This window comes from Lactuca saligna, chromosome 3 (assembly GCF_052625555.1).
Source record: "Lactuca saligna cultivar CGN05327 chromosome 3, ASM5262555v1, whole genome shotgun sequence".
In the NCBI taxonomy this organism is placed as follows: domain Eukaryota; kingdom Viridiplantae; phylum Streptophyta; class Magnoliopsida; order Asterales; family Asteraceae; genus Lactuca; species Lactuca saligna.
The window spans coordinates 33057902-33070714 of record NC_136419.1 but is presented as its reverse complement, the minus strand read 5'-3'; the positions used below and the strand labels follow the sequence as shown (position 1 = coordinate 33070714).

Below are 12813 nucleotides of genomic sequence, written 5' to 3'. Positions count from 1 at the left end.
AAATGAAGCTGCCTAAAATACCTAAAAGGTCTTATAGATAGTAAAAGTCAATTCATGTGACTCTCTTCAGGTATATCCATTATCTGACTTCATTGTTTTATAACTTCCTATTCATAAACTATTAATACATAATGTGATGATCATATTTTTATGGTATTAAAGGAGCTAAGAGAAAGAAAGAAGCTTGAGCAAGGTGAGCTAAATCTGATCATGAGAAATGGACATTGGTTACATGGTTCGATGATCAAAATTTGGAGCTAGTACTTAGGAGTTACAAAAATTTTATAGATTGTTATTACTTCTTAGATATGTTTGGAAACATAGTTTTCATTTTATGCGTTTTAAGGACAAGTTCCAAATTTTCATTTATTTTCACTAAAAGTGAAAATTTGGTTTGTCTGCTTGCCTTATTTTATATTTCCTTGTAATGACATTTATGAAAGTGTTGGTTACATTTATAATAATATCAATATTAATTGTGAATTTGACTCTTATGATATCGCCTGTGGTATTGTCATAATTGACTAAGTGAAAAGAATTATCATCACCAAGTTTCAAATTGGATAGAAACTTGGAGTTACACAATTCAAATTTTGTGATGAACAACAATCTTGTTCTTTGGAAAATTATGGCTAATTCATTGTTCACATGTTTATGTGAGGCAAGTGAAGGACTAATGGATCTAGTACATGTGGATATGGGCTATTTAGATGCACCACAGAGGACGATAACTCTATTCGTCATGTTTTATTGATGCTTCAGTAAGTATGGTTGTGTTTTTAAGATTAAACATAATTATAATAGTTTGAAAGGATTCAAAGAGTAATAGAACGAATAAGAATAATTTATTAGGCAGAAAGATAAAAATTTCTGCAATATGAAAGGAAAGGATAATACTTTAGAATCATGTTTTATGATCATCTTAGTGATTGTGGATTTATATCGCAATTGATCATCGAAGAACATCTTAGTGCGATTATATGACTAAAAAGAGGAATAAGATATTGTTGGAAATAGGTTGATCAGGAGACGAGTTATACTTCATTCTTAATGAAGTTGTAGATTCATGCTCTAGTAACTATGAATCATATCTTGAAACTCTTTTCAAACTAAGAAGGTTGAAAACACCTCAAAATATGTGGAGTAAAAATGTTTTCTTACTCTAGCACATATAGAATTGGAGTTGTGATATTTTCATTAATCGAGAAACAAAAGATAAACTGAAACCTATTATATGAAGTGTTTTTTTGTCGAGAATCCAAACGAACTTTTGAATATATGTTTTAGCTCATCAAAGAACGTTCCTTGAGATAAAACTCATATGTCAAGAAGTCCGTGGGAATCATATTAATATTGAGAGTTTCAAGAGTCAAGTGATAATAAACCTTTTAGTTATCACTAGCACGAGACCTGAGGTTGATAACCTATCATTTTTGGTTGACACATTCTTATTTCTTTACGCTTCTAGTTGAGTTAGAAATGCTTATGAGTTCTATTTTCATTTAACTACAAAAGAAAAGCGTGTTGGTCAATGAAAGTGTATTGATCAACATGGGTGACTTGGTGACAACATGGAAGCACTGTTAGCCCTTGTGCTACCATAGGGTAATAAATTTAGAATAACAAAGTTCAATCCAGGAAGGAAAACCAAAACCTTTTCTTGTGATGGTAGATTGGAAATGATAGATTCACATGGATGAGAACGTATGCACCATAAAATCTAGGTGGCAAAGTTTTCGCTCTAATTATTGAGAATGATTGTGAGGAAATACTTTCGCTGGTAGATTTAAAGATCTAATAAAGATCAATATGGATATTGGTTATGTTAGTTGCATTCTCAAATTCACAATATGATTACAACATCCCTTTTCATATTTCGATTTGTGAGGAATGACAAGGAATTGTTTGAACTTTCAAGACATATATCTATAAGTTTTGAAAGGGTTTAAACACACACATGCTATCCAATAAAGGTGTATAAGCTTAAGAAGTATAGTTGGAGACTTATTTAAGCATCACGTAACAGAAATTTGTACTTAAGTAAGAAAGTCAAGAGTATTGATTTCTAGAAGTCCAGTTGATTTTTGGGTACATGTAAAAGCTAGTGGGAGCATAATTATTATGCTAGTATTGCATGTTGACAATAATGTTCGTAGCGAATTTTTTTTCAATTTGCAAATTGAAAATTTTGAGAATTGTTTCGCTATAGTAGACTTAAGGGAGAGGGCACTCATACTTCTTTTCAAATCTAAATGTTTAGATCGTCTAGTTTAACAGAACTTAGTCATAGACATATATGAATATGATGTTGAAATGGTTCAACATAGGAAATTCGATATATAGAAATATTATAGCAAGAAATTGAAAAAATATCAAATCCTTATGTGAGACATAATGAATCAGGTTCCATATGCTTCGGATATATGATCAATTAAATATGCTATAATATTCACTTATTCTAATTTTTCAAATGCTCAGAGCATTGTGAGGAAACTGATTAGAATTTTGTGTGACTAAAGTTGTTAAGCAATTATCAAGGAAATTCTAAGGTAATAACAAAGATTGGTTGCTTGTGAACAGTTAGAAGTATGATATTAATTTGGACAGACCATAGTGACCTGATTCTAGATTGAGATGATTCTTGATCATAATTAATGGTCATTTGGGAATATGGCAAATTTTCATAATGAGAGATGGTTAAAAAGTCTACATGTGAGTTAGAAAATTTAATGAAAGAGAAGTGTTCAAGTAGTGTACCTTGAATTTAAACCTTCATTACCATGGAATTGTTTATAGTAAATTGATGTGTTCAATTAGTAGTTTGAATTCAGTTTCATAAATTAGGAAATCGAGAAACAAAATCTTGGACTATGAGATTGATTCTGATCTATGTCTCATGTCCATACGATATCTTGTAGAACCAAGGAATATTTGATCTCTTATCTTAGTGCCAATGTATGATTAGATCAGATTTCAACAATGGCTTTGGAAAGCACTCTCTACTGTTTGGTTATACTTGTAATTGTAGTTATAGACTTATCCAAGTGGGAGACCGTTGGATTAAGGTGTCTAAGCTCATAACTAAATTGGTATAAACTTGCAAATAGAAACAAAGTCCTTTTTAGGTTACCCTCATAACCAGAAATAGCTAGAAATTATATTTGAAGAGAGAGAGAGAGAGAGAGAGAGAGAGAGAGAGAGAAATAATTTGTTAATATATTATGTGATTAATATATTAATTGGAAATAGATAATTGATCTGTTAATTTTTTATAATAAATTAATATGTGAAAATAGTTGAATAATTGATTTGTTAATTTATATAGTTAATAAATTAATAAAAAATCAATTAAGATTAATTAATTATTAATCAAAATTAATTGGAATTAATTAAAGGTCCAAAGGATGAATTGCATGTAATTATTCAATAGTTAAACAAAAGAAACAATTCTAGAACCCTCTATGGGATGGATGGTTTTGGAGGGGTTCCTAGGGTTTCTGGAAGTCTCCTAGATGTCTAAAAGGAAATGATTTAAATTAGGATTAAGTCTATTATTTAATCAATTCAAATCTTGTTTTGACTGCAAATTACCAAAACTATAAATAGGACCTCTTAGCTCATAATTTTCGTTCATGTCTCTACTTACATGCATAGGAATGAAATTTCTTTTTCTCTTCTCTTTTTCCTCTTCATTCTAGGGTTCTGGTACAAACAATTAGAGGCACTAAACTTTTGGTGATTGCTTTCCAAGGCTTTCAAGAATGAATTTTGTTTGGTTATTTACTATAATAATCAAAAGGTATGTAAACCCTAACTTTATGCTTATTTTCAATTATTATAAAGTTCCTTTAGGGTTCTTGATGTTCATAGTTTATTGTTATTAATAGTGAAAACATAGATCCAATTAGGTTGCATGTGAACTTAAGAGTTAAGTTATTTTCCACCTCATGCAAATATTTACAACCTACAAAACCCATCAGTAATAACCTTCTTTGCCTCTCTATTTACTTTTTACTTTATTTATTTTTATTTATTTTAGAGTTTTCTTGATTAAAATGAAAAAAAAGAAAGAAATTATACACCAATCCTTTAACAACCTGGCCAAACTTTAACCTACTTTCAATCCCGTCTCTCTCCCTCTTCCTTCATTATCGGAAATGTGACCAACGACCGTCACCACCTACTTTGCTGGAGATTTGTCCTTCCAAATCTTAAAACCCCTGTCACTGAAAACCTAAATCAGAGTATGTGGTTTTATCGAAGCTTTCTGAAGATGCTTCTGGAGACTGAGGACCCAAAGATCGACGACGATATGGTTTCTGATTACACATAGATTGTTGTCAGAGAAGGGGAATGACAAAGATGACATTGTAAATCAGATTGACGGTGCTAGGGTTGCATAGTATCGATGGTGACAAAACCCTAGTTATTCAGGTGACGGTGAATTTAGATCGATTAAGGTTTTCTGTAGGTGACGACGGCTTTTAGATCAGAGGTTGGTGGTGGTGGAGACGATGGGGGATGAAGTCGATAACCCTAATCGGAGCTGGATCTGGAATGGTGGTCATTAAAAACCCTAACGTCGTTATCTCCATCGATTTGGATTTTAGGTTTGTGATGCGAAGAGTGAAGTTTCATTGAGAATGGGAGAGGTTTGATGAGAAGGACAAAGGTCTGACAGGTTTCCTTAATCTATCTCTCTTATTCCCGACGTGTAAGCGCTTTCGTCGGAGCTAGTGGTCTAACCGGTTTTCTCCACTGTTGACGAACATATGCTAGAAGTGGGTGGTAGTTGGGTAGGAACATCTCATGTGTTAGACCGACAAGGGGTTGTGGTCCAGCGATGGTGATGGTCAACGAGAATGGTGGTCCGACGATGACAATGGTTCCGACGACAATGGTGGTTCGATAGAGAGAAGAGTAGGAAATTAGGTGAGTGAGTTAGTAGTAGGTTTGGATGGGATTGATTCTTTTTACATATATATTTAGAAAAATGGTAAATTAAATAAAAGATATAAAAAATAAAAATCCAAAAGATAAAATCATCACATCGTCACAGAAAACTAAATCAAACTAACACCAAAGAAAACTTTTGACCTTAATTTTGTTCGGACAAAAGTATGGATTTCAACTAACCCATCTGCTATTAGTGGTTTTGTTAATGTCATTTTTGTATTTTCTTTTTGTTAATGTCATTTTTGTATTTTCTTTGGTGGTATCGGGATACTATACTTGATAGTTGCTGTAAGTTTCCAAAAGTTTTCTCATGGACGCTGCAAGTTGCAAAATGGTTATTGCAACTTAAAAGTTCACTATCAAAAAATGATAATCTAATAATCGTCTTATCAAAGTTAAAAAACAGAACCCATATAATTATTTAACGTGACTTCAAGTTGCAATCACTTTAGCAACACATCCAAACACAACAATGTAATACACCTAAAAGAATCCATTAAATGAAAAATAGGGACTGTATTAAGTTTATAATTATATTGTCCATGATACAATTTTATCGTCGATCAAGTGTTAAAATTAAAATCTATGTCCCGGCCATTCTCGACTTCTAGGCCGGAAAAATGAAAAAAAGAATTAAAAAAAAAAAAAGAAAGAAAGCCCTTCATCGCTTCATCGCTATTTTGTTTACAAACTTCTCGACAAATGTTTCACCTTTTAAATTAAACATCTGCACACCTTGTTGGAGCAAATCCGAGCCTAGATTTCTTCGTATCATACATGATATGAAAGTTCTGCTGCTGATAATTGCCAATAATCGATAAAGAAGATCGTGGTGTCCCCAAAACTGCCAAGCACACAATCTCTTCGGGTTCAAGTTTGATGAAATAATTGTCAACAGGGAAATTCCACACTGCGCCATCGTTGAACAGGATCCCAAAAGATGGCAAATCTTTTTTATAATCCGCAATCCCAGAAACGTTATAACAGGGTTCAAGGATTGGGAAATCGTTAACCAAAGGGTAGCCTTTAACTTTCTCCATGAATGCTTTCTTGATGATGTTGTAAGCAGGATCAGCAAAGTAACTAAGAGTAGTTCCGGAATCGATGATGGTTCCCCCAAATCCATCTGCCGTTAAATCCCATGTGTGTTCAGGTATATCCAGGGTTTCTCCGGCGACGATCACGGATTTGATGTGAACGTAGTAGAAAACGTCGACCGGAGCTTCTTTGCCGCCGATCAATGAAGTGAAATTTAATTCCGGGTGATTCAAAAGACCCTTGTCTTCTCCGAAAATCAACTTGCTGCTGACGCTGGAGTTGCTGTCTCGATCAACAAGACAATAGGAAAAGGAATGGCCGTATAAAGATTGGAGTTGAGAGGCGAAGGATAGTGGGCCTCGTCCGAGCCCTAGCAATCCAGCAGCACCATGAAATAGACCTCGGTTCCAATGGCCGCAGCCGAACATGACATTATTTACCTGGACCTCCTTGTGCTGTTGTTTATGCCCATCGACATTGGTGGTCAAGTTCACTGTGAAAGTCTCTGTGGCGAAATCGCCGGTGGTGTTGGAACTGTCGCCGTACCAGTAAAAATAAGGGCATGATTGAGATTCATCTTCAGCTTTGCAAGGTCTGGAAGGTTCCGGGGATGAAACAAGGCTGCACCGGCGATCATGGCAACTGATATTCCGGTAAGATGATGATTGTTGGGGATCGTAATGGGGTCCTGTTTGTTCGAAGCAATCGTGGCAGGGTGTACATTGGATCCAATTCAAATCGCTACCAGTATCGAGTATAAGGGAGTAGTGTTTAGGAGGCGTACCCAGAAAAACATCCATGAAATACTCTCCAGAACCGAGTGTTACCCCTGATTTCAGAGTACCCATAAGCTTTCCGGCGTAACTCTCCACCACCGCCGGCGCTTCTTCTACTGCAAGCTTCAGCTTTACGGCAGAACTTTCATCGTGCTTCTTCGGATTCATAACGGTGTTGCGAATCTTCTTCTCTAGGATCCTTTTGTGAAGCGTTTGGATCCTGTTGACATCACTTGCGGCCGAATGGAATAATGATTCTTTAGCGGGCATGGAAGTTTGACCCGGTGATCGGTGTTTCAGGTGGAGTTTGACCGATTCAAATTCATTCCTACCTGTTTCTCTTCCGTCTGATGTTTCTGTTTTCTCCGGTGAGGAGAAGCCGCAATCTGAAGAAGAAGAAGAAGAATCCGAGATTCCATTAAAGCTTGAATGATTAGGTATTTCGATTCCGGCGAGAAGTGAAGAAGCATTTGGATTTAGATTCTGAAGATGGGTGCGAGCATGATGAACTCCGAAAGTAGAACCCAGAAAGCAGAAGATCAGAAGAAACAGAGAGCACTTGAACACCATCGATGACAGTCGATTCTTGTAAACTGAACAAAACAAAAACAGAAGGAAAGCTTTTATATGTTGTGAATTTGATCAAACTGCTTTTTGATTCATTGGGCTTTTAGGGATTGATTTTGTGGAAATGGGGAATGAAGAACGCAGACTCAAAATCAAGGAGGGATTGGTGGGAACATCATTTTGACTCTCACAAAAAGAGTTGAAAAGGGAAAAAGGAGGTTGGGGGAGACCACAACCATTTAATAATCCCTCCATGAGTAAAAAGGGTTTCCTCACGCTTAGCTTATTTTAACATTTTATTCAAATTAACTTTACTCGATAGATTTTATTTGATTTTTTATTCTGAAAAAAAAAAAAAAAAAAGTAACATTATTAAATTTAAGTTTCCAACAGTTATGAGACGAGAGGTAATTTCGCCTACCCTGCTACCCATTATATGAGTGTTTACTGTTTATAATTTATAATTCAAGTGGATTGACTGATCTTTTTAATTTGTTTTTGAGTAGGTTGTGCGACTTCGGTTTTAAAAGAAACTTTTTGTGTAATTTGTATTGGTCTCCTCACTTTACCATTTTTTTTCTACTAAGAAGTTATATAATTGTTGGAAACTTAATCAAAATTTCAAATATGATAATTCCATTAACCCACACGTTTAGAAGATTATGTTTTAGTCCCCCAAATTACTTTTGGGTGTGGATTGATTAGAGCATGGTTGATAGTCTCTTAATAGTTAAGCCATTAAAGAGTGTTCGATTTGTTTAATTTTAACTTTTGAATTGATTAGAGTCATATGCACTATTCAAATGGAAAAATGAATCTAAATCAATCACCTAATGAGAATTTACACTGATTACTCGTCTTTATCTGAATAAAATTCTTCATCAACATCTTTCCACCATCAATGTCGTTGTCCTCCATCATCGTCATTGACGCCCTTAAACTCCACCGTCGTCGTCGTCACCACTACCATATTGTGTGTGTGTGTGTTAGGGTTGAACTAGAAAAACAAGAAAATAAATACCAAATAGAAAAAGAGAAAAAAAAAAAGATTGAGGCTAAGGTTTATCTAACTTTTCTATCATAACCGCTGTCACCTCCACGATCATCGCCGTTGTTTCTAAAACACAACTTTCTCCTAACTATTTTAAGATTAGGAGAGTAGGTTTGAAGATTAAATTTATCTGGTTCTTTGTTATTTGGAATATGTTTTGAAATCTATGAGTTTTGAGATGAAGATTAGGTTTATTTAATTCTTAAGTTTTGAAGATTAGGTTTATACGATTCTTGGATTTTGAGTTGGAATTGCATTTTTTTTTTTTTTTTTTGAGGGGGGATATCCATGAATTTGATTGATTTGAATGTGTTTTGTAATTTTTAAAAAATTATAATTCTATACATAAATGATTTTTTATTTGAAAGTTAAAATGATATTAACATATCATTTGAGCAATCTCATATTGAAACCTATGTATCATTCATACAAGTCGTTGAGCACTCAATTGTACATTTGCTATCAAACAATCCTTTAATGATTTACCGAAATACAAATAAGTTAATCAGGATCACTGAAATAACTCAAATTCACCCTAAGAACATCATTTCAGCCAAATCATTTTTATTTTATAAATATATGTGTTTTGATTTTTTAAATCTTTATTATAAACAAGTAAAGATATGTCTTTTAAAATAAAAATATATTAATTCTGCATAAGGTTTACTTATAAATATTTTTTTAAATTACTAAACTATTTATAGTTACCACAATAATGGTTCGATTCAACAGCTTATTTATTTTATAAGATATGTTATTATTATATGAAGCAAGTTTAATCGTATTTGATAATAAGTATATATTGACGAAGCCAAAGGGTAATATTGGAATATGGTTTGAAGAGTCAATATGTTTGACCACGATATTTCTATATTCCATAGGACCAACAGTCCTTACACGGTTCCGTGGCCCAGCTTCTATATTTTGACTCGCCCATTGTCTAAGGGAACTGATATTTCCATTTGAAGTTTTTGCTATTTTCACTGAATTGACAACTATACCCTTAATTTTAATTTGTAAAAAACTTCAAAAACGGAAATCCTGCTTTTGTTTCCTAAAATTCACGACAAGAACTCCAAACAACACAGGATATACATCCGCTTCTTCCCCATTCGTTGCTGCATCTGCATCTGTATCTTCAGCCGACTTGACTGCTTCCTCTGACCACCAAATAAGAATTTTTTAATTTTTTTCTCAATCACCAAGGCAGTGGCGGACGCAGAAGGTTTTAGTAGGGGTGATGCTAATATTTTTTTTCCGAAAAAATCTAAATTAGTAGTGGTACCCGTATTTTAAGCTGGTGCACCTAATAGAAAAAACATAAAAAAACATAATTTTTTTTAACTACATACCGGAATCGGAGCAGTGACCCGAGATCCCGGGGCACCACTAGGGTCGCACCAAGGATGATTATTTGATAGTTGATACCAAACAGGGATTTAAAGATTTGGTTTTTCTTGCTATAGATATATTAGTCCTGCTATGCATTTCATCAAACACATAGTGGACAAAGCAAACAGAAAAGGATATCAGATCAGAGTTATTGACACACAGAGCAAACACTGCCAGCTAAACTCAAATAATATACACCCTTAATCATGTCGAATTTTATAGACTAGTGGATTTTTAACCAACGATTTTAATGGATTTAAAATCTGGCTTCTTCACTTCTTCCTTGGGCACAGTAATCACGAGTACTCTGTTTTCCAACGCCGCTTTCACCTGATCCATCTAGCATTCTCCGACAACCTGAACCTTTTTGTGAACTTCTCACTTCTTCGTTTGAAATAATGCCATGTATTGTTTTTATCTTTTCTCTCTATATTTTTCTAGCCGTTGATTTGTAGAATCTCGTCGCCTTGTAGATGCACCTTGACTTCTTGTTTTTTGATCCCAGGAAGATCAGCCTTAAACACATGAACTTCTGGGTTTTCCTTCGAATCGAAACACGTCCTTACCAAATCGGCCATTTCTCTTGATACATCAGATGCTAATGAAATCACTTAATTTTTGCAAGGATCTCAGATTTAAGACTGAAAAACGTTAAAAGATGTTGATTCATCTCCCACCGAAAGAAATTCTGAATGATCTACAAAGCCTACCATCTCTTTAAGTATATATTTACAAAATAAAATAGTGGTACAATTGTCAATATATTATTTTTTCGGTGGAAGGATCACAAATCTATGTGGATACATCATCTCCCATTGTCTAATGATGTGCGCGGAAATATTAAATTTATACCTAGTTTTGATGACTCCCTACTTTATATATATATATATATATATATATATATATATATATATATATATATATATATATATATATATAAGCGAGAGCGAGTTTGTTTGAGTCTTTCTTGGTTCTTGAAGCGTGAAATGCGTGTGTGAGCATTGTTTTGCCGTCTTACTAATCTTATAGCAAGCCAAAATAGAGTTTAGATAGGTAAGAACAAGTGCCTATTTCTTGCCTGGAAGATCCTGATTCTGATTCAGTAGTATGCCATATTGGAATGAAAGGAAAGTAAGCTGCTTCACGAACAATAGCTGCACGGAGTACGGTAGAATTCCTCGGTACGGTCATTCGGGAAGTCCCTCCGAGGACGAAAGCGATCAGAATTCGAACACGCCGCGTTTTACTGGGAAGGATCGAACCATGGGAACGAGTCTGTCTTTACTTTACCAGCTTCTCTAAGATAGTCCGTCCGGCTGCTCTTGCTGAAATCATTACTCTTCATTCTCCCGTGCTCTAGCAATTGCTACAAACTTAAATATGAAGAAATATTTTCTTTTTATCGATTTACAAAATAAAATTTATGTGATACCAATTTATACATTACTGTATCAGTTTATGTTGTAATAATGTAGTATTTTTTTTTTTTACCAAAATTAACACATGTTATTAGCAAATTTTATAATAAATTGAAACATAGTTTGAATAAGTTGATAAACAAAAAAATGTACTTCATTAAATAAATTGCTAAATAAGTAACCCTAATTATTAGTCAATTGGTATATGTATATTTGTCAAACAATTCCTTATACAAGAAATAAATCAGACGTTCAAAGACGAAACTCTCATTAAAAAGTTTATTACTACAAGTTTTTACTCTATCATATATATATATATATATATATATATATATATATATATATATATATATATATATATATATATATATATATATATATATATATATATATTCAACCTCTTGTTACAAATTGATTCTAACTTACTTTTAAAACTCTGTCATCGTAGGCTCCCATAACTTTTGTAATTGATTATTTATGGATGTTTGTTAATAGAGAACTTACATCAAAAGGGGTGTATTATTGGCTTTTATTTATTATTTTATTCTTTCTATATGTGATATTATTTCTACATTATTTTATATTTCTTATCATTAAACACCATTTAAAAATGAACTGTCATATAGTTTGAATTTTTGTTTATTTTTCTACTTTTAATTAAAAGTTATGTTTTAAGGTACTAATGATACACCAAAAATTTCAAATTTAATTTTCATACATATATCATAAAAAACAAGTACACATAAATATGTATTATTTTGTTAAATAACATTTTTATAATAAAAATCATTATTTATGTCTTGGTATGAATTATGTTCAAGGTATTAATGAGATGATCAGGAAGACTTTAGAGCCTAGAAGGTCTCATGATGTTATATTAGGTCTATCCGAGATATGTATTGTCGGTCTACAACATGTATCCAAAGTGTAGTTGGCGATACAAAGTTTTTTTTTGTTGAGATTGGGCTCCGTCAAGGTTTAACACTTGGCCCTTACATCTTCTTCATGATTATGGATGAGGTATCTCATGAGATACAAGGAGATGTACCATGGTGTATGTTTTTTTACAGATGATGTTGTCTTGATTATAAAAACTAAAACATAGTTAAATGCAATATTGGTTACATGTAATACTTTGTTAGAAGATAAAGGGTTTCGAATGAACACAATTAAGATAAATTATTTGTAACATCTTATTAGGGGTCATTTAAAATTTTAATTAATTAATTAATTTAATTAAATTAATATTTATCATGAAGAGTTCAATATATAATATAAGAATTAAAAATAAGTATAAAATTTAAACTTTAAAGATGGAGAATGAGTTGAGGGACTCGTTTTGCCAACATGCAAACTTGATGGTTAGTGTTGATCTAATCAAATGATTGATTGGCTAGGAGGAAGTTTACGTTGAGGTCAAAGTGTAAAATAAAGAGCTTCCCTTTTAACTAGCTAGGAATGAGAAAATGGAATGTTAGGACCCATTTTTACCAAAAAAAATAAAAGATAATAGCTAGATAGAGGAGTCTACCCCCCGTTAGCTAGAGGATCACTATTTGAGAAGAGGAGAGATCTCTGATGGCGATCTTAATGAAGATGAATCATTTTAGGGTTT

General features: G+C 33.2%; 1 protein-coding gene across 1 annotated transcript; it reads right to left on the bottom strand.

Annotated features, from left to right (window-relative positions):
* Positions 1-5452: 5452 nt before the first annotated feature.
* On the bottom strand, positions 5453-7537 carry LOC145035068 (protein ASPARTIC PROTEASE IN GUARD CELL 1-like). Its single transcript, XM_078983645.1, has one exon. The coding sequence runs from the start codon at positions 7338-7340 to the stop codon at positions 5676-5678; it is 1665 nt and encodes a 554-aa protein (XP_078839771.1). The 5' UTR covers positions 7341-7537; the 3' UTR covers positions 5453-5675.
* Between the last annotated feature and the right edge of the window lie 5276 nt (positions 7538-12813).

Bases quoted from the DNA above. Each gene is read 5' to 3' on its own strand.
- LOC145035068 (XM_078983645.1), bottom strand. From the start codon at position 7,340: ATGGTGTTCAAGTGCTCTCTGTTTCTTCTGATCTTCTGCTTTCTGGGT.